The following is a 22,336-nucleotide window of genomic DNA, read 5'->3' on the forward strand; positions in this document are numbered from 1 at the left end:
GTACTGGGACGGTTTGCAGCTGAGTGTGACGCGAGTGGGATGAGGATCAGCACCTCTAAATCCGAGGCCATGGTTCTCAACTGGAAAAGGGTGGTGTGCCCCCTTATGGTTGGTGGAGAGTCTTTGCCCCAAGAGGAGTTTAAGTATCTTAGGGTTTTGTTCACAAGTGAGGGAAGAATGAAGAGTGAGATTGACAGACGGATCGGTGCAGCTTCTGCTGTGATGCAGTCGATGTATAGGTCTGTCGTGGTGAAGAAGGAGCTGAGTCGCAAGACGAAGCTCTCGTTTTACCAGCCAATCTGCGTTCCTACTCTCACCTATGGTCATGAGCTTTGGGTCATGACCGTAAGAACAAGATCCCGGATACAAGTGGCTGAAATGAGTTTCCTCTGTAGAGTGGCTGACCACACCCTTAGAGATAGGGTGAGGACCTCAGTCACCAGGGAGTAGCTCGGAGTAGAGCCGCTGCTCCTGTCCTACCGGGAGGGACCTTGAGGAAGACCTAGGACAAGCTGGAGGGACTATGTCTCTCGGCTGGCCTGGGAACACCTCGGGCTCCCCCAGGAGGAGCTGGAGGACGTGTCTGTGGAGAGGGAAGTATGGACATCCCTGCTGAGACTGTTGCCCCCACAACCCGGATCCAGATAAGCGGTAGATGATGGATGGATGGATGGCATTCATCAAGCCAGATTTGACGGACAAGACCACCCCTAATAAAAGATTACTACTCCTCTGCTGCTTTGCAAGGTTATTGGGTCATATCCTGTATTTCGCTGGTCGACCCAGGTTATCAGGGCTGGACTGGGAAAAGGCCCGTTGGAGTTGATAAGCGCCAGACTGGACGTCCAGGTCTTCTCTGGACGTCTCAGTCATCCTTCTGACCTCTGACCATTTGAATTCTACGTGCTTTAGATGATGCTGGAACAACTGAGGGAACTTCCTAGAACCTGATATGAGAAACAATACGGAGATAAGAACAAAGTTATGAAGCACATTTTGCTCCTCCCTGTTACATTTCCTCAAGCAACATGTCTGTCTGAAATGAATGACTAATTATGTGGAATAAAACAGTCGCATGTTAGTGCAGTTGTTGAAATCATGCTAACACGACACCTTGAAAACATGAAAAATTTGATTGCGATGCAATTTATATTTGTCATTCAATAGCAGCAATTTTTAATAAACTGTGATGGTATTTGGTACCTCCACTTAAGGGGACCAAATTCTTTATGTCACCTACAGCAGAAGTTATTTTTGTGTGATTGCACTTTTAAGTGTTTGTATCCTGGCTCTTGACTTATAGTTTGATCTTACTTCCAACTGTAATTATTTAAGTCTAGTACTATGGACCAATGTTTACAGAACAGATACTGGACAAAACAAAGTCTTCTCATTTTGTCTGCTCTACTGCACAACTTTGGAAAACCAAATGCTTTCATCTACATTGTTTAATGTAATTTTAACATGTATATCTTGAAGTGTGTAAACTACAATACCTACTTTTATCATTCTTAATGCAGTCACTTTCTTACATTACATCTTTTTCAGCTGTTTTCTGTTGTGCATAAAGCTGAAATCCAAATTTTGATTAACCATTAAATGCACGGTGACTGTGTTACTGAAGTTCATATTACAATATATCTTCACCTTCACTACGAGAAGGAACTTTTTAGGTCAAGTTTATTTATGTTGTAAACCATCTTAGGAATGTAGACAATCAGGCATTGCTGATTTTCATCTGTGGTTTTTAACCAATCTACCAACAAAAGGTAAAATACTCCATTAATGCTCTATGATGTCATGGCGAATGCTGAGCTAGCATTACTCCACGTCTGGGCCTTCTCAGACGGGGTCAAAGGAAAACAAACTGCATGTCCCATATAAAAAGGTGGAATTCTGTTTGCAGAGGTGATGAAGAGCACGGATTAGTACATCTGAAGCACCAGCAGGAAATGGCCTTTCTGTTTTTTTTGGCCCGTGCGTCAGTGACCGCTCCACTGAAGAGGACTGGAAGATGCTGGATGATTTGAGACTGCAGGCTAGTTCCTTTGCCTCATATATTTGTCCAGTTGGGGAGGAGAAAAGGGCACTAAGCAAGTGTGCAACAAGAACTGCTTTTAGATTGGTTTGAACAAAAAGTTTGCTTTCATTTAAATAATATACAGAGTTTTTTTCCCCCTGGCTTCTTTAACCTTTTGCATAACAGTTCTGATTTTTTCTCTCTTGTGTTTTAAAACATTTCTGCTTCCATACATGTATTTAAGTTATCCCTGCCGTCTATTAGTTTCCCCCATACCAATAAAGCAATAGTACAGGAGGTTTTCGGGCTCAGTCTAATTTAGGGGGCATGCTCCAATGGGAAAGTGGAGTCCATTCCCAACCTCCACGATGCAAAGATATCGTTATATCACTCCATTCCAATCCACTCTTTTTATATAGCACAATTTAAATAAAAATTTAAAAATAAACACAAGGTTTCCAAAGTGCTGCACAGTAACTAGATAAAAACACAACAGACGCGCGATAAACATAATGCAGTTAAATAAAATATCAAGCTCACCTTGCGTGGTCCTCCTCCTGTGACGTCACAGCATACCACTTCCTGCCGTCAGACAGCCAGTTCGGGCCAGTTCACTTCTGCTTTAGTACTCAGTCAGCCCCGCAGATCTGTCAACAGAACAGCCGCACGCTCTGCCTGTACCTTGCGACAACATTGGTCTATTAAACGTAGTCCATTTTCATTTTCAACGACGTTTTCCTTCAGATAGCAGCTACTCCCACTTTAACATGGCTCGAAGGTGATCTTCACAGTGTCCAGGTGGTTCTGGGTGAGTATTTCTCTGTAATACGTTTAGTTTGCCCCACGTCGCTGTCATCATCACCCATGTGTCAGTTACTGTCTTAGCTGTACGAAAGCTAATTTTAGCTAGCCGATACCTGTACGGAGAACTGGTCAATGTTGATATTGAATGACTGCGTCGGTTCTTTAGTGTGTGGAGCCAGTGGACGGCACGTGGAGGTTATAGCGCTACGTACGAGTTAGCTGGCTAGCTGTGAGCCTTTTGCTAACATTAGCAGACTAGCAAACATCAGCGTCTTGTCGTTTTCACGTTGAAACCCTTAGCCGGCTACGTCAGGCTTGTTGGAACGAAACATGTTAAGAAATTGTTTACATGACAGAGCGAAAGGTAATCTCTGCCTGAATCAGCTGAGACATCTGTACCATGATCGTTACATTGAGACTTTTACAGTAGTATTGACGTATAAGGTATGCATGTTAGGTTCATTTCGTGGGGTTCGTCGTGAATTATGGAGTTCATGCTTTGTTTTTATTTTTTTTTGCAGTCAGTGATATTAAAATAAGGGAAAGAATCTAAGAATTGGCCTGCTGACTTGGCGTCATTCCTCCTGAAACACCTGCCACTGGAGACATTTCCCCAGTAACATAACTCCTTACAATAGTGCTTGACTCTTCGTTTGTTCTTACATTATAGTGAAGCTTGTTAACACTGAACACTGTTATTTTAATCATTTTTTTATGATTTATCTAATCTGTCAATGTATTGGAGAGCATCTTATCATATTACATATTTTATAATATTTTTATAGCGTAACAAGAGAAACCTGCATTGAGCCGAAACAGAACGTGTGCTTACTGACATAACTCAGAAGGTTGACATTGGTAATTCATGGAGGTCTCTCCTGTCTGGCAAGGGGAGATACAGAAACTATGGCACTTCCCATTTTAGTGAGTTTCTTCATGATATAGTTTTCGGTCACACGTTTTAAAAGAAAGAACAGTCTTAAATGTTTAGAAAAAGCAACCATTTGAATGTTCTTTATCTGTCAACTGTCCTTTCCACAGTGAGTATAAAAATCATTTGAAATGTCTTCCCTGTTTTGCAGTAATCCCTCTCCTCTCATGATAAATCAGGAGAGTGGTGTGTTTTTGAAGTCGGTATATAATTTAGTTGAAACTTTTTTTGTTGCTTTTTTAAGTGTATTCTAGCGTGTGTGCCAGTAGCAGTATCATATTATAACGAAATGAAGTAAAGCATATCCGTGAATACAAGCTTTTGTTGGTGAACTTTTATTCTTCTGCTGTACATTATGCAAATGTTTAGCCACATTTATGCTCATGGCTCTGGTACTCCTGTTTGGAGCAAAAAAGATACCAGAAGCCAGTCATTGATAAAGTGCAAGGGTGCAAGGATTTACAATTTGATCACAGTGGCTCTCCAACCTTTGTTTATGTCATTCTATCCATTTTCTGCAGTGATTCTAAGACTTGACTTGGTTGCGTTGTGCAGTGAGGGGAACGCTGTGTTGTTAAAAAACAACCATCAAGATGGGACATTGTGTTTCAGCTATAAAGTTGTCAGCATTGGCCGAAAGCTTTTAGCCAGTGAAAAACTTGGCAATAAATGTTTTGCTCTTGACCAGTTGAGACAAAGCTTAACGTCCAATTAATCTGGGCTTTTCTTGTTCATAACAAGTTTAACAGGTTACTTAGGATTCAGATGTTGCGTTACAGGCTCTTGAAACATTTCAATATTTGGTTAGACATACCTTGCTTATGGTTTAGGTTTCCTTCGAAAATACTTTTTCTTTAAGCTTCATTAAAGGCCAAAGGCAGGAGGTGTTGGTCAGATCTTATGATCAGCCTCCTTCACAGCATGCTTTTGTTTTGTGCAGGCCAGTCGGCTCTGCCCTTTTCATTTAGTTAACATTATGTCATGAACTACTAAGCATATTTATTCATAATTATAAATGTCTTTATTACAATATTTTTTCCCCTTAATGCCTTAACGTTGTAAGGATGTCAATTCCTTTTTTTATATATTTTTTTGTGCATAAACCATTCCAGCTTTCTTTTCACAGGGAAAGAAACATGTAATAAACATTACAAGGCTGACTACTAAAATATAGTCATACCTATCTAATCTTAATCGCTGAAGATAGATGTGTTATAAACTAATAACCTTGTGTCTTAAAATACATACAGGAATTCATTGTATAAATTATAAACCTTGAGCAGTTTTTCAAAACACATCTAGCCTACTTCGTGAAAACTTTTGACTCATGTTTGTTGCTATTTTATATGAAATTGTGAAGGTTTACTTAAATTTGGATATTTTAGGGTCTTGGAGTTATTATGTTGATTGCCATTGGCTACATTTCATTAATGTATGTATTACTTATTTGGACTTTCAGCTGCTATTAATCTACCTGTGTTTGTGTCACATCAGACCTGATGTACTGCAAGTTCAATATATAAATAAGCAAATTATCTCTGTAGCACAAGTACAAGCTGTACAGAGCTAGTCAGAACAAATAGTTCCACTGTTTACTCATTTTTCTTTTAAAACGTTCATTAAGACAATGCACTAACTGCCAGTTGAAAATAATTACGTAATTACATTAGTAGGCCAAAAATGAAAAGCTAGAGTCATAACACGTTTATGATTTTTGCATAAATAGTGAAATAGTACTTATTATTTTTCTGTCAAAGATGAAAAAAATCCTTTTCATTACAAAGATTATCCCAGTCTAATAGTTAAGCATGTTTACTGTACAGACATCATCAAACAACTTTTCCAGCTGTAAAAAACGAAATAAAAAAATAGTCTTGTATAATCATTCATTGATTGCAAGTTAAAAGTATAAATACTTACATCCCGCGAAGCGGTGATGTATCGTAATTGTCAGTGTTGGTGTGTTTGACCGTCCGTCCATCCCTGTGTCCGTTCGTCCACCAAATATCTTCACAGATAGAAAGATGAAACAAAAAACACATTACTGGGGCGGCAAAGAGGATGAAAATGAGATCTTGACCTTGAAAGAACAAGGTCAAGGTCAAATTTCAGCTTTTGTACTCATCGCCAATTTTTGAAAGGCAATCACGTAATACCGTAAGTGTAATCTACTGGCTGACGGCATTCGGAAGTGCGCTACGTTCTGTGCTTTAAACAGTCAATAAGAGTGTGGGAAAAGATAATAAGTCACAAAAATGTGTAGGTCAGGGTGAAATGTTGAATTCAGGGGTGTTGCAGGATGTTGCACTCTCTGACTGCTTTGTTGTGCTACTGATTTTTAGTCATTGCCAGGCCGTAGCGTTGCCATTTAGCCTTTTTCATCAGTTGGAATTCCGTCTATTAATATTTACAACGAATCTGATACTACATAAAATATGTATTAGAAACACATTTGTGTTTAGATACACATTTGTGTTTCCAATTCATACATGTGTTCTAATACATTATGTTATATGCAACTCTGAGTTTACTTTTTTAAAAATAATCTGGTTGTTGCCTGTAGTCAAGTTTTCATTGGTAATTATTTTCAAAGGGGATTATAACTTCCATTATAATCTAAATTCCTGTAGACAAGGCCCAATGGATTTTACCTTTTTTACCTTTGAACATTGTACTTTTGGCATGAGTGCTGGACTTCTTAGCCAAACTGGAAGATTGCGACATTGTAGTTTTCATAAGAAGATAGACGGTTATATTTCACAAGCTTTTCAACCAGTGTCTCGAGTATTCACAGGTGAGCTTCTGCATGTGATGGAAGGACTGCCAATGTAGTTATATTGGACATGAGAAGTATCTTGACATGTTAAAAGTTCTCTCAGCAGCTGAGTTCTGTTTGAGGTAGTAGGCTTGAACAGTATAACCAAAAACAGATCTTGGTTGTGTCAGTCAAACAGTTTGCCTCCAACAATAACAGACTGGGCTAGTCAGTCACAGACTGCAACATCGCGTGACGCCCCTGAACTAAAAATTTTGCCCTGACCTATTTGCATAGGTCAAAGATCAAAGCTATGGCTTTGATCTACGGTCTTACTCAAACCGGCCTTCTCCCTCGTCGTTCCAAATATTTTGGCCCACCAGAGACTTGAGCCGGCAGCTTCCGGTCCCCAGTCCAAGACTGAGATACTGCTGAGCAGCTGCTTGGTTTCTCTTTGGTTTAAGGTTGATTTTCATAGTTTTACTGAGAACTTTTGAAGACTGCAGTGGCTGGACCTTAAATACGTTAATTATATTTCCAATTCATTCCACATACAAGAATATTTTGTTTGCATTACATAGGATATGTATAGAAGATTGTTTTGTGAAATATTTCAATGCAGGTCCACGGAGGTGGGTACACAGAAAACTCACACAATTGATCAACGAGGCTCCTATGATGCTAGAATATAATGTGTGATTTATTACACGCAGAGCATAGAAATACTAAGAAACAATAAGTACAAACAAACAAACAAACAATAAGTCAAAAGACCTCTGTGATGCTGGACTAAATGTGTCGTTTAGTCCCCGCAGCGCATAGCAATGCAAAAAAACAATTCTATGATGCTAGAACAAACTTGTAGTTTAATTCCCCACAGAGCACAGAAACAATTCTATGATGCTAGAATAAACTTGTAGTTTAATTCCCCACAGAGCACAGAAACAATTTTATGATGCTAGCATAAACGGGTAGTTTCATTCCCACAGAGCATAGAAATAAACAAACAAATATTTGGTTGAGCTAAGACAATATATGGTGGCATTCCAAATATGCTTCGCCGCTTACCTTGACACAGGGAAGGAGAGCCCACAACCCAGGCAGAGTAGCTTCAACCGGAGGGGCGTCTGTAGGTAACCCGCAGCTGACTCTTACTGGAGTATGAAACTCCTCACCTTTTATACCTTTGAAGAAGCAAGGCCTGCATGCGAGCAGGAATGGCCAGTTCCAGCTCGCAGGCAGCCCTCCCTTTGGTGGTACCCCCAGTTGAGGATAAACATCACCACCCCCGAGAATGCAGTGTAGGAGGCTTTCACGCACCGCAAAACATCTTTATTACACATTGGAATGTAGTTGTGTTTTCACTACTCCTGGGAATGCAATTTAGAGGCTTCCATGCACCGTAAAACATCTTACACCTTGGAAGGTAAACAGGTCTCCATCTCCTCTCTATCTGCTCTCCTTTGTGAGTGGTACTGGGTTTACAGCATCTCAGCTCCCCATATGGTTAGGCTGTGACCTGCTGTGACCTCTCTGTGTTCAAACAAACATTGAGTTGCATTGAGGTTTTGAAGCGTGTTCTCAGTAATGACATGATAAGAGTCAATCAGGACACACACAATACAAATTTCCATTACAAAGATGAACATTTGGGATTTTTGTGGCATGTCAAACGCTGTTGGCCAAAGCAACGACTTATGATGATCATGGAGCAACTCAAGAGATTAGATATCAAAATAGCCATTTGTTCTTATTACACACTTCAAAAATCTGCAAAAAGATGACAGCACCACAGCTGCTGATAATACCATTAATCCATCTCGTGTCACTGGTATGATGTAACCATACCTTTAGAAGTATTTATCATTATTTGATTTAGGCAGGTTTATCTGTGCCTGTATTATATACAAACCTGGGCTTGCACTAGGAGCTGGTATGACTAAGCCACTGTGGCTCAGTGTAAAAGAATTGAGCAAGCCACAAAAAGCCACACTCTGTGTCCAAGACAGTGGCGCACGGGCGGATGACCAACGCTCGTCGCGGGGGGGGGGGGCGTGGGGAGGTCCGGGGGACCTCCCCCAGGAAATTTTTTAGAAAATGGAGTTGTTTTCCTGCATTCTGAGGGCAAAATCTTCTGTTCAGTTTACCTACAAAAATACACTAAAGTCAACAGTTCAAGCTGAACTATCTTTATTTCTGTCCTACTTTATGCAGGTATAAATGTGAGATTCAACAATTGAAAACTTTCATTCTTTATGTGAAGATACAAGTAAACATTGAGTAATATTTTGTATGACTAAGTTTTACTTAGACTAGAAGACATTCCAACTTTGACCACCACCAACACCATTGGTATGCCATAGTTTGGTTTGTTTTTTAATTCAATAACATGATTTTTCATTTCAATTTAAAAAGGAATGAAAAGTAGAAAGTGAGGTGAATACACATTTACATACATCGCTGGTTATTCCTGCCGGTCATAGGGATTAAAGTCTCAGACTACTAAAAAAGTATTGATAATATCTTTCATTTACATTGTGATCGGTCTGTCACCACTCCCCCCCCCCTCAGCATTCACCATTTGTTTATTAATGAGGACTTTAACACAAACTCTACTATAAAACACTAGATTCTTTTGATCGATCGTCCTCGCCTTGTCTTACACCAATTCGCGGGATCAGCTTGTAAAAAAACAATATTTTTTGTATTTTCATTTTTTATAGCGGTGCTCGCTAGCGGAAATATCCTAACGGAAATAGCGAGCGCTGCTATATATATATATATATATATATATATATATATATATATATTTGTTTTTCTCAACTCCCCTTTATATCCTCTTAAATGATAACTCAGTGGGTGGTGTTCTGAAGTGTGAGTTTTGTAAGTTATCTCAATAAATACAGACCATGTATCTGTGATGAATATTATACATGGCTGAATGTTATTATTAGTTATCAATATGCTTTTTGTCCCATCAATCAAAAAACAATACAGGAATGTTGTCATCAGTGCATCTGTCTGACTGACCAGAGCATATCTTGCACTAGTAGCACTGCAAGAGGGTGAGGGCCAGTTTTCACCAGTAGTTGTAGCTTTGTCTGCACTTGAGTTTATTTTGTTTCCACCGAGGTTTTTTTCCTTTCACAGTGTAGCTTCACCAATTATTATGCATGAATATGGAATTTGATCATAGGGTTTCTCTTTCAGCAAGTTGATAAGAAGGAATTGTTATTTGAGAGTTTTTAGCTGTTCAGACAGAAGAGGAAGGGCAGGTAGACACAGATGTACAGGCCAGTGGCCAAAGGAACAGCTTGAATGGGTCATGATGGTGAGCAAAGCTTAGTTATTATACCCCACATGTAGGAGAGGAAGTGATAAAGAAAGCACATAGAGTTCACAGCAAGATGACAGCAAAACACTTTTTCCTCCAAATGCTTCCATGAATTATGAACTTGTGTCATTAGGTCATGGTTCATTGTTCACTTGTTCCTTTTTGTCTGTGTGTTGAGCAACAGAATAGAAAAGGAAAGACGCTGGGTTGTGCTAGCCATTTGCTACATCGCCATAGGCGAAGTAAATTCCAGATTGGCTACAAGATTTTTAGCTTGTGTAGCCACAGTGACGTTCTTATTTTTAGGGACAAAAAGGCTGAAACGTACAACTTTTTTGGACTTGCGAAAATTCCCGAGTGATAACAAACTTTTTCTCTCGCTAGCGCCGCTCTTTCCGTTGGTGCATTTATGTCTGCGCCACGTTTTCAAACACCTTATACACTCTCTGCGCCTTCTCGTCTTCTGACACCGTTTCAAAACCAAAATGCGTCTTTGTCTTCCGCCGCTTGGCTGGACCAACGACGACCCGTCAGAAGCCAGCAGCCCCCCGACAGACCCGACGCTCCAGCGGACAGACCAACAGCTCCCCGGGAGCTCCCCCTATTTCCGTCGGCGCATGCCGACGGAAACACACAAAGTGACCCGAATGCTCCCAATCATTAAATATGCACTTTGGTCATGACCTCCTTTCGTCCAATGAAAAACCAAAAGATTCTATTTTTACAAGCTAATTGGTGACAAGGCGAGGACGATCGATCGAAAGAAATTAAGAATCCAGTGTTGTATAGTAGAGTTTCTGTTAAAATCCTAATTAAAAAACAAAAGGTGAATGCTGAGAGGGGATAGGAGTGGTGACAGACCAATCAGAAGGTAAATGAAAGATATTATCAATACTTTTTTTGTAGTCTGAGACTTTAATCCCTATGACCGGCAGGAATAACCAGCGATGTATGTAAATGTGTATTCACCTCATTTTCTACTTTTCATTCCTTTTTAAATTGAAATGAAAAATCCTGTTACTGAATTTAAAAACAAAACAAAACTGAACTATGGCATACCAATGGTGTTGGTGGTGGTCAAAGTTAAAATGTCTTCTAGTCCAAGTAAAACTTAGTCATACAAACTATTAATCAATGTTTACTTGTATCTTCACATAATGAATGCAAGCTTTCAATAGTTGAATCTCACATTTATACCTGCATAAAGTAGGATAGAAATAAAGATAGTTTAGCTTGAACTGTTGACTTTAGTGTATTTTTGTAAAAAATTTCCCTGGGGAGGCCCCCCGTACCCACCCTGTGGGTGGGGTATACCCCCTACACCCCCTGCAACAAGCGTTGGTCGTCAGCGTGCTGCGCCGCTGTCTTGGACACAGAATGTGGCTTTTGTGGCTTACTCAATTCTTTTACACCGAGCCACAGTGGCTTGGCTTACTACCTCCTAGTGCAAGCCCAGAGGTGAATATGTCTCGTCCTTCTACTCGAGAGTAATTAATTTCCTAGGGGCTCAGTAGCATAATCAACATCCTTGGTTATAGATATACAGCACATCCACTTGCTTGATAGGACTGTGTGATGGACAGGATCAATTGGTAGAATACATGCCATGATGCATGGGCTACACCTGTTGCAATAAATTGCAATGCTGTAAATATGGCAAGTCATCCTTTCTGCGTTCTTGGTGTTTACACCGGTGTTGTGTGTTTACTTTTTTATGACTCAGCATTGTTGAATAGGAGTGGGAAAGCTCCAGCTATTTGAATCTTTCATTCTATCATAATGGCAAATGAGCCAAGAGGAAAAAATAAATATCAGAACATCAAAGAGAAACAGCAGACTTATGAAACAATATTGTTTCATGCTTGCAGGTTTTTGTTAATATGTGTTTTACCCTATATTGAATTGAAAATCGTGTATTGTGATCCATATTATTTCATCGGATTCTTACCAAAACAGAAGTCCATTGATTATGAATTATCAATCACATAATGTATTGAACAATAACTTTTGTGCCTTTGGGTTTTGTAAAAATTGCTCATGGTTAAAGACCTGATTTCTCAGCCGTATTTCACGATGATGAAAAAGTTACCGATATGACAGCTAGAGTAAAGTGAATAATGAGTATTGGTTGAAACTTGGATTTCTTGAGTCACTGAATTTTTATTTGAAGTAATTTATCAATTCCTAGTCATTGGTCTTTCAGATTCAGCATTCTCTTTGTCATATTGAGTTCATTTGAAGGTCTTCTCCAGTATACACCAGTGAACACCATGGTCTGTTTTTGGATGGTGGATTAGACAAATTCTGCTGCAGCTCAGTACACATTAACCATTGTTTGTTCTTTCAGTGATATGTTACTGTTTGGTGAAATTTCCATTCTAGTTAATCTTTAAGTTGTGATAGTTGTTAAGTGGATAGACTTACATTTTGTCAAAGCTGTGTTCATAATGTCCAAATAATTTTTTTTCCCCCCACCCAGGTTCCAGGTTGTTGTGGTGAGAAAGAAAGCTAACTGCAGCGAGGGCAACTGCATTGGGCCTTCTTTCCCTGGCTCTTAAGGTAGGAGACCATCAATCAAATAGAAGCCAAACCTGAACAAATTGTTCTTACCCAGGTGCCATTTCCCCCACTGTCGTCGTACATGGCAGTGATTGGTCACCCAAACCGCAACTCCTGATTTTCACATATACTATGTTATGCCATCATTACACATTAAAGATTGTGACTGTTTCCATGTACCTGCCTTTGTTCTTAATCAATTTCACCTCAAATTGATTCCAACCTAAGTTGATCTATCATGCATTGATATTTAAATCATTTTAGGTTTAAAAAATTTTGATTCTCAACAAGTTTTTAAAATTAGCCCTCTTTAAATTTTGGGAATTATTTTTGTCTGCTGATGTTACCTTTTGTTATCGACATGTTACAAACCATGAAATAATTGTCAGTTACATTAACACCTCAAGCTTGATATTTTCAATGTTTTTCGGCTTTCAGTTTCTTGACTGCTGTATTTGCTACTCCCCATACTGAAAAACAAACTTGTCAGTGTGTGCCTAATGCATGAGAGCACATCCAGCATTTCCAGCCATAGTACAGATTTGGGAGTGAATATTCTGTTGTGATCTTACCATTGCATAGCACCAGCCAGGGAACCGCCATTGTAAAATTCTAGGAAGGGCTTGGCCCTAAGCAAAATATACCACTGTATGCCAGAGAAAAAGAAATCACACCGGGTGTAGTTGGCAGATAAAATCTGTGTAGGAGCAGCAATAAGGGTTAGTGAGCGTTGGAGGGTGGTCCTGTTGACATTATTCCCTGACACAGGCCCCCGTAGTTGATAGCTGTGGTCGAAACCTCTTACTGTTCCAAGTAATTGTGTGGGTTTTCTTTTCTTTTTGTGTGTAGACTTTTAAGAACTACCAAAAACAACATTTACAATTATTTTGGTTGTAATTGAGTCCAGTAATGGACACATAATAATTTCTAATAATTTATTGAAATCTTTTCATCATTGTCAGGGTTTCACAGGATGTAGAATTTTAAGTACTTTTTTTTACAGAATATGAATTGTTTTTTTAATGCCAGTTCACAGATTGAATTTAGGCTTGTTGTCCATTGAGTGAATTTTATCTTCGTCCGTCCGTCTGTTTGTTCGTCCATCCACCAAATGTCTTGAGAACCGTTGCAGATACAAAGATAAAACAAAAAGCACATTACTTGGGCGGCGAAGGGGGTGAAAATGAGAAGGCCACTGTGGGTAAGACCATTGAGTGCTCTGATCATTGAGTAGATCAGAGCACTAGCTTTGATCTTTGACCTATGCAAATAGGTCAGGGTAAAATTTTGAATTAAGGGGTGTTGCGGGATGTTGCAGTCTGACTGCATTGGTTCTAGTTGAGATTGCAGTAGACAATTGCAACTAGAACCAATGCATTAAAGCTACAAAGCTTTAATGACTCCATGTTAAAGGAGTCACTAAAGCTTTGTAGATCTGTTGAAAGAAGTGAATATCCTCCTCCAGTGTGTTGTATATGTGTTATGGGATTGTGTTTTCTTTACCATTGAAGCTGAGATAAACTTGACGCTTTTTACAAGTTGAAGGTGCACCAAAGCATTGACCAGCGGATTAGTTTAAAAAATGTTTGAAAAGTTGAAAATTCAGCCAGCCTTTTAAGATTTTGTTTGAGATTCAAGTATCACTTTAGTATTGTGTGTTATATTAACATAAACATGTAAATTAATAGACAAAATGAGATCTCAGTAATCATTTTATCTACATTGTGTCTAATTTCCTGTGCAATTTCCTGCGCTATTAATAAAGTATCTATCTATCTATCTATCTATCTATCTATCTATCTATCTATCTATCTATCTATCTATCTATCTATCTATCTATCTATCTATCTATCTATCTATCTATCTATCTATCTATCTAGCTATCATATTCACTATCATACATACATCGTCAGTACCTGCTTCTTCGACTGTCACGGGGTTTGCTGGCGCCTGTCCCAGTTGACTTGAGACAGGGTACACTCCGGGCACGGCACCTGTGCACCACAGAGCCATATGAAGTAACCCAATTTAATGAAACAGCGTGCCCTGACTCTGCTCCTCTATGAGTCTTTTTATGCATCAGGCACCCACATGAAAATTTTAGGTTACTTGTGTAATGCCTGTTCCCATAGTAGCATGAGTGACTGTCACATTGGGAACACCCATGGCATGACCTTATCAGAAACTCTAAATGCGTTCTTCCAGGCGGGTTTGTCTGGAATTAAACAATCCAGTATCAGGGAGGATGGGGGGTTGAAGAAACATGTCTAATAGGGTTGTAGTCATTTTTCCATGCCAAACATCCCCCAGAGGCACTTACTGAGTCAGGAAGCACATGCTTCTCCGAGGAACTAGTGGTGCTGTATAGGCAACACAGATCCTAATCCTGTGAGAGCCATTGAGGCACAGATCTATCCTATGTAAAGCCACCCAGCGTTCTACTCTTTTGAAGTGCAAGCATCCCATGTGAACCACTACCAGGGTTGAAGCCATCAGCCCTGACAACCTCTGGCAAGAGACACAAGCTTCAACCTGTTAAAAACAGTTAAATAGTCCCTCCAGCCAGACAGACTTTGTCCTGAGCCAAGTCTGTCATATAGTCATATATATCTCCGTTTATATAGGAGATGCTCTAACAAGAAAGAACACATTTTTTCTAGATATGTTTTGAAACCTATACTCACTCTGTGTTGTGTGAGTAATTTTGTAGATCTGTTGCCTCCTAGTGGAAAAATACCACAATAAGCCAGTCATTGATCTATGAGGCTACAGGACACCCTGCCTCCTGAGCACCCACAGGCAACTGCATTTCAAATTCACTCTTGAGCCTAGTGAAAGACCAACGGGGAGGACTTGATGCTCTTAGCATGTCTCCTGAAAAGAAAATCTGAGAAATTTTCTGTGTGGAGGCTATATTGGATGAGAAAACTGGATGTATGTTACTTAGGCTACATCCACATGTAGCCTGGTCTTTTTGAAACTGCATAGAAAAAAATAAGCGTCCACACAGCAGCGTATTCAAAAAAAATCCACACATAACCACATAAGTGTGTTGATCAACACGTTAATGAGTAGAACAACTTAGAACAACAGGAGAGAGGACTGGGACGTTCCTCCCGGAGGACGATGACAATCACAGCTTTCTCCCACCTGCAGACAATACGTTCTGGTCTGACCTTGAGAAAACTAGGTCAAGGTCAAATTTCAACGTTTGTATTCTCAGGAAACGGATAAGCTAGAAAGATGAGGGAGAAGGCCAGTGTTAATAAGGCCATAGATCAAAGCTAGTGCTTTGATCAATGACAGTAGGTCAGGGCACTAGCTTTGCAAGTAGGTAAAGGGTAAAGTATTTTCCACTATGTAGGAGCAATGATAGGCCACTGTCTCCACACGAAGATAAGTGATACTTCAAACAATAAAATCTACCCCAAGTTCTGCCAAGTCTTTTGTTAATGATTAAATAAAACTATTTCTAAGACCAAAGTTTTTCAACTCAAACTGTACTGTATTTGTAAAGTGTTAAAATTATTTGCTTTACAAAGTAAATGAAATAAAATAGCATACATAAAATACTTGACTAACATAAAAGGAACAGAAACACAAAAGCAAGAAATGTAACACTGCCTAAGACTCTCTACCAATGTTAGTTACAAGCTTTCGAAAATAAAAACATTTTCAGACTGGACCTAAGAACCTCTAGGGACTGAACAGATCTGATGGTCCAGGGAAAGTTATTCCAGAGCCACAGTTATTCCAGAGAACAGCTGCTCCATAATCTTGGTCACCTGGTCTTTGGGACAGAGAGAAACAACTAATTGGCTGATCTCAGTGCTCATGCAGCAGCATGGATATTAATCAGACCTGTTAAATATTGAGGCACCAGCTCATTTACAGATTTACAATGTAAAATCTTCAATCAAACAAAATCAATTTTGAAAGACATATATATCCAAGGATGGGGCCCAGTACATGATATGTTCATGTTCTTCCCGTAAGATGTGCTGTAGCATTCTGCATCAGCTATATACAACTTAATAGATTAATTGATACCAAGATAAATGGAACCGCGGTAGTCTAACCAAGGCATAATAAATGCAAGAATTATCTGCTCAAAATCAGAGGGGGCTTGATAGAATTTAAACTTTGTCAAGATCCTCAGCTTTTCCTTATAACTGAGCTAACATTTCTGTTGTTGGTGGATTTAATCTCTGGGCCATTTAACATTGTTGCATAATGAAGGCTAAACAGATGTGTAAATTTCTCATACACATCATTTTCCATACAATGCCCTTTTGAATCATAAGCATCTTGTGACCACACCTGGGGTATCGGATCCTACTCTTGTGGAGCCAATGTTTAGTAGAGCTGTTGTGAAGCTCAAATGCTTTCCATGCTGTTTACCATTATTTTCTGCTTGTGTGTTTGCAGTGACTAATGGAGGGCCTTGGCAAACTTTCCTGTAGCATGGAGAAAAAAGACCTAAAGATTATCAACAAAGGGGAAGATGAGGAGATGGTATGACTCTTTATCAATACATGTCAATGTCACAATCATGCATTTCAACTTAAGGCCCATATGCCCTTCTTACTTCTACCTTTTAGGAGCTGCAGGGCTACTGTCTTTGTCCTTGGCGGCTAGTGCTGGTGGGTCTTGGAGTGCTGTGTACGGGGGGCTTCCTCCTGCTGCTGCTCTACTGGATGCCACAGTGGTGTGTCAAATTCACCTGCACTCGTACCACAGCCCGCGATGCAGAAGTGGTGTTGATGCGCTCCACAGTAGGTTACCGTTACAGTTGTTGTTATGAAATGATCCATGACTGATAGATTTGGTAGATCTAAGTGTTCAGTGTTCTTACAAATGAAAGGATTATGTGGTGTTAATCATTTTTGTCAATCAGTGTTTAGTGTTTTTTGCATTTGCCTGACTAGGATGAGTTCCGCACATGGTTCATGGCCAGAGTGCAAATTATGCTGGCCCCAGGGAGAAACCCATTCCACAGCCTGGAAACCCAGACCACCTCCCCCTTCTCCTCCCCTGCCTCCTCTATGGCCAACGGACATAACCCCCACCACTCCAGCAACGGCCCTGCTCAGGAGCTCATCAAAAGATTTGCTGACTACCAGCCAGTACAAGTACGCCCCGTTGCTTCAGTTTGCTGTAATCGCACACATGTCCTGAGCACACCGCTGCTGACATGAAACAATGAATACACTGGCAACTGCAATGGTTTCCAGAGTTAGTTGAAGCCATGTTCTCTTTGTGTGAATTATATTCAGTATTAGACCTTTTTTTTGGAAACATTGCTTCCCTTGTAATCTGTTTCAAACTGAGAGAGACACACCCATTCACCTTTCTCTCCTGCCATTGATGATATTCACTACATGATGTCTTACCATAGCAAAAGTTAGATTTTTTTTTTTCAATTAATAAGCGTGTGGACAAAAATAATGCTGCCATATCTGAAATAAACCTGGAAGTCAACTTGTTTCTTTTCTGTTCTGTTCCCCTCAGATTCGCTATTTTTGCTTTCATAGCTCAACATATTACTGGAACGACGAGTTGCAGAATTTTGAAGTTTTAATGTAAGCATTCTATCTGTAAAAAAATTCATTAAACAGTTTCATACTAGTCTGCCCTTTCCATAAGGGTAGACTAGTATGAATTATAAATGAGTCTGTATCTCCCTGTTTATGCATTCATAGTGAGGTGTAAATAAATTAACCAAACCAAGTGTTTACTTTTACAACATCTGTAAATATTATGACATTTTGACTCTGTTCTATAATATTGTGAGTGATGTTTTCTTCTTTGACCTCCACAGTGGTGTGGAGGACCTGCGGGTCAGCTGCTCCACCCTCCACTCGGAGCACAGTGCAGGCCTGACCAGGGACCAGCAAGAGTACAGGTAACATCTGTTTTTAACAATATGTCACAAAACCTTTAAACAGCCAGACAAGTAGATGGTCCACAGACAGGTTGTAAAAATGTTGTGTATGTGAGCTGCAGTTGTTAAGGTCTTAAGTTATCCTGAAATTGTTTGAAAAGAAGTACAGCGTCCATGTAATCACTTTATTAGTACATAGGTGTCTGTGTTTTCCGATACGCAGGTCTGGTTTGCAACCCTTTTCTCAAAATTATTTCCTTCACCTTTTTTCAGGAAACTGTTCTTTGGAGTGAATGAAATTTCAGTGAAAGTGCCTTCTATTTTCAAGCTGCTTATCAAAGAGGTGAGTCTCAGCCTGCAGCCTTGAATAAAAGATGTCATGTCAATGAAGTCTTAAACTTCCTAAAAGATATTCAGTCTTTTAGGAAATTTAAGACTTCATTGACTGTATGTTGAATATCCTTGGAATGTTTTAAATTTTCAAGATTTTTGAAAATTTTGTATTCCATGTCAAGCATTAAATAATTTAAGTGAGGAAAAAACGATAGAAAACAATTATTTGGTCGAGCAGCAAGATATTGGTTGTTCAGTTAAGTTACTGCAATAATATTGATCCAGCGTCTCGTGTCCAAAAGGAATGCCTCAGAAAAGACAATATTTATTTGATGAATCTTTGTACATCATTTTGTTATCAATATACTTAACAGTAAGTAAACAATGACAGGATCTGTTACAGTCCATGCTGCTTCTGACCAAATTCAATGACATTTTAGTTCCATCTACTTGTTGCTGTTTTCAGTTACGCACAGACGTGATAAAGAAAAATATCTGGAATATTTTCTGACATATCATCAGAAGAGGATTGATGATTAGGAATGAATACCGCACGAACCGGTCTGTAGACTAACACAAGATCATACTGGAAGAACTATAGTTTCATTACCTAGCGGGCTTGTGTGTATGTAATTTTAAAAATTATATTTGTACATCTTGAGTGAAAAAAGACTAATACTAACTCAGCGAAACTTCATTTGGGTCTGCGTAGGTTCTCAGTTATCCAGGTCGAGGTAATGATAAGTTATAGACAAATGGGCTTGTCATATAATTTTTAGGGGCGTGGTTGGGTATGGATCACCTTAGTTGTAGTTGTACCTTCATGCCCACTCTTCCTCTCTCCTGCAGGTTCTCAACCCTTTCTACATCTTCCAGCTCTTTAGTGTGATCCTGTGGACTGTCGATGAGTATTACTACTATGCTATGGCCATTGTTATCATGTCAGTCATATCCATAGCTACCTCTCTGTACACAGTTAAAAAGGTGAGCTGCATAAATGTTAACACAGTTTCAGAAAATTTAGCAAGTTCAGCAATTTTTTGTCTCACAACTTGACTGTAATGTTAAATGTATGTTTAATCCAGGTTTACTGAAACATTATTTTTTCCCATTTTACTTTCATGTTAAGACATTTGTACTAAGACACCTCAATGCTACTGTCTAGGTAGATAAAAGCATTTAGATATTTTGTGATGTTTTCTTTTGTATCCAAATAAATAATCAGAATTGTGAGCTTTTATGAAGGATAGTTCATAGTCCAAATTTCAGTGAAGCAACTTTTCAGAGGCATTGACTTTTTCTTTTAATCTTGGGAATGCAAATGGGAAAAAAGCATAACTACCAGTGAAAACATGGTCTGTCTGCCTTGCAGTGAAGTTAAGTGTTATATCACAGCTCAGTCTGGGTTTTCCTCACAGAAATATTAATCTGTTGCATTAGACTCTACACATGGTCTATTGACTATGTTCATGTTAATCCAAGCTTCTCATCACGGCAAAAAGACTCATTTGATGGTTGCTGCCTACAAAGTCAAACAGATTCAACCTTACGATTTTACAGGTGAATGAGCAGCTGTCTGAATAGTTTTAATCTGTTCTTTGTTCCTTTTCCCCAGCAATACGTCATGCTTCATGACATGGTGGCAGCTCACAGTATTGTCCGTGTGTCTGTATGCCGAGCCAACAATGGTCAGTCAACGTGTCATTATGCTGTTTTCATTCATTCATTTATTTCTCTGATCGCTGCCTTGACTCATTTTAACAGTATAATAATAGTTACAGTATAACTGCCTGTTCAGTTTCCAGCTTTCCAATTCAAAACCGACCATCACCATATTTCAGCGTTCAGCAGATTCAGTGTCAAAATCAGCCAGCTCTGAATTTAGTTTCAGAGATTTCTAAGATGGCACGGTGGCGCAGTGGTTAGCGCTGTCCCCTCACAACACGGCGGGTCCAGGTTCGAGTCCCGCTCTGTGCGGAATTTGCTTGCTCTCCCCATGTCTGCGTGGGTTCTCTGCGGGTTCTCCGACTTTGTCACACCTCTTGCACTTCAGGTTAATTGGCCGGTCCCAAATTGCCCGTAGGAGTGAGTGTGTGTGTGCGTGGTTGTATGTCTTTGTGTGTGGCTCTGGCGTCGTGCCCAGAGTGACCCCCAGCATAGAAAATGAAGATCTGTAAGACCAGACGGACTAGGCGATAGGGCTCGGACTAAGGTTTTAGCTTTTAATCAATCTTAAAAGTTTGGCACCCATTGTTTAGTTTTCAGGTCACTGGTGTTTTGTCCCATTTTTAAATCATAGACTGGCGTGAGACCTGTCTTGTTTAACGTATGTCAAATGTTTGTGTTTTAGTAAAAGTTTTGTGGTGCACATGGTTGGTTTCTTTCAGTACTATGATTTTGATGTCCTGCATGAAAAACAGGATTAGGGATTAAATTAATTTAAATAAAATGTGTGTGTGTGTGTGTGTGTGTGTGTGTGTGTGTGTGTGTGTGTGTGTGTGTGTGTGTGTGTGTGTGTGTGTGTGTGTAATGCATGTAAAATTGTGATTACATAGTGGTGGTATTTAGTCAGGTAAGTCCCCATTGAAAATACGTGATTGAAGAAAGAAAGAAGCTCTTATTTTCATTATACAGTTGTGCAATGAAATTGGAAGTTTAGATGGAGAGTTGGTCCTGAGCCGCTGAACCCTGGGCGAGCTTGCCACTACGGGCCAACATAACTTAAAGTTCCTTGGAACCTTAGAACCGGACGAATTGACAGTCTCACCAGGTGTCGTATTAGTTGAACTCAGAATCAATGACAAATATTTGTTGAAGATTGTGCGCACACATTTTAGTTTACGCCTTTACCTGCTATACTGGCTCCTGTTTCTGCTGTAGCCTTTTCTGCTGCCTAAAGCGATGTGACGAATGAGAGCTGGGCTGAAAAACACTCACGAAATATCTCCTTTCTCACACCTTATCTACATTAACCATCCATTACTGTCAGCTCATTTACACCTTTCTCCACACTTACTAATTTCTGTTTTTGTATTTTTACCTCCTTTTCTACCTGTCTTATCTTTCATAAACTCATTTACCATCTCACTACTCCATTGAACCCATGTTCTTGGCAGATATCGAAGAGGTAATGTCTACTGATCTAGTGCCTGGTGATCTGTTAGTCATCCCCAGCAATGGGACCATCATGCCATGCGATGCCGTGCTGGTCAGCGGCACCTGCATTGTCAATGAGAGCATGCTTACAGGTGAGAACTTCTGATATAGCTGATATTTGTTGATGAAGATAACCACCAACTACAGACACAGCAGCTTGTTCGTACTGTAAATCTTCAGGTATAAAATCTCTACTTCCCATCAGGTGAGAGTGTTCCTGTGACAAAGACCAATCTACCCAACCCGGTGTCAGGGGAGAGGCTGGAGGTGACTGATGATGTCTACAGCACAGAGGAGCACAAAAGACATACACTATTCTGTGGCACTCACATCATCCAGACACGCTACTACACAGATGAACTGGTCAAGGCTGTGGTGGTGCGCACAGGTAGGAGTGTGTGTCTGGACAAATTTATGAAGAAGTGTGACTATTGGAATGCTGTGTAAATGCATTGCATATATATATATATATATATATATATATATATATATATATATATATGAGAACTTTTTTCATCACAGTGCAGTAAGGTGGTCAACAAGTCCAAATTCTGTCATCC

At 39.6% G+C, this 22,336-nt stretch overlaps 1 protein-coding gene across 2 annotated transcripts in view; it reads left to right on the top strand.

Annotated features, from left to right (window-relative positions):
• The first annotated feature begins 2,657 nt into the window (after positions 1-2,657).
• Positions 2,658-22,336, top strand: part of atp13a3 (ATPase 13A3) — a 35,078-nt gene continuing 15,399 nt past the window's right edge. For both annotated transcript variants that reach the window (XM_068318920.1, XM_068318921.1), the window contains exons 1-12: positions 2,658-2,828; positions 12,324-12,403; positions 16,832-16,918; positions 17,005-17,178; positions 17,332-17,535; positions 17,915-17,985; positions 18,225-18,308; positions 18,561-18,630; positions 19,470-19,604; positions 20,236-20,308; positions 21,737-21,868; positions 21,982-22,164. In XM_068318920.1, coding sequence (XP_068175021.1) covers positions 16,838-16,918; positions 17,005-17,178; positions 17,332-17,535; positions 17,915-17,985; positions 18,225-18,308; positions 18,561-18,630; positions 19,470-19,604; positions 20,236-20,308; positions 21,737-21,868; positions 21,982-22,164 — 1,207 coding nt within the window. In that variant the 5' untranslated portion in view covers positions 2,658-2,828; positions 12,324-12,403; positions 16,832-16,837. The remainder of the gene's footprint in view (positions 2,829-12,323; positions 12,404-16,831; positions 16,919-17,004; positions 17,179-17,331; positions 17,536-17,914; positions 17,986-18,224; positions 18,309-18,560; positions 18,631-19,469; positions 19,605-20,235; positions 20,309-21,736; positions 21,869-21,981; positions 22,165-22,336) is intronic.

Source organism: Antennarius striatus, chromosome 7 (assembly GCF_040054535.1).
Source record: "Antennarius striatus isolate MH-2024 chromosome 7, ASM4005453v1, whole genome shotgun sequence".
NCBI classification, from domain to species: domain Eukaryota; kingdom Metazoa; phylum Chordata; class Actinopteri; order Lophiiformes; family Antennariidae; genus Antennarius; species Antennarius striatus.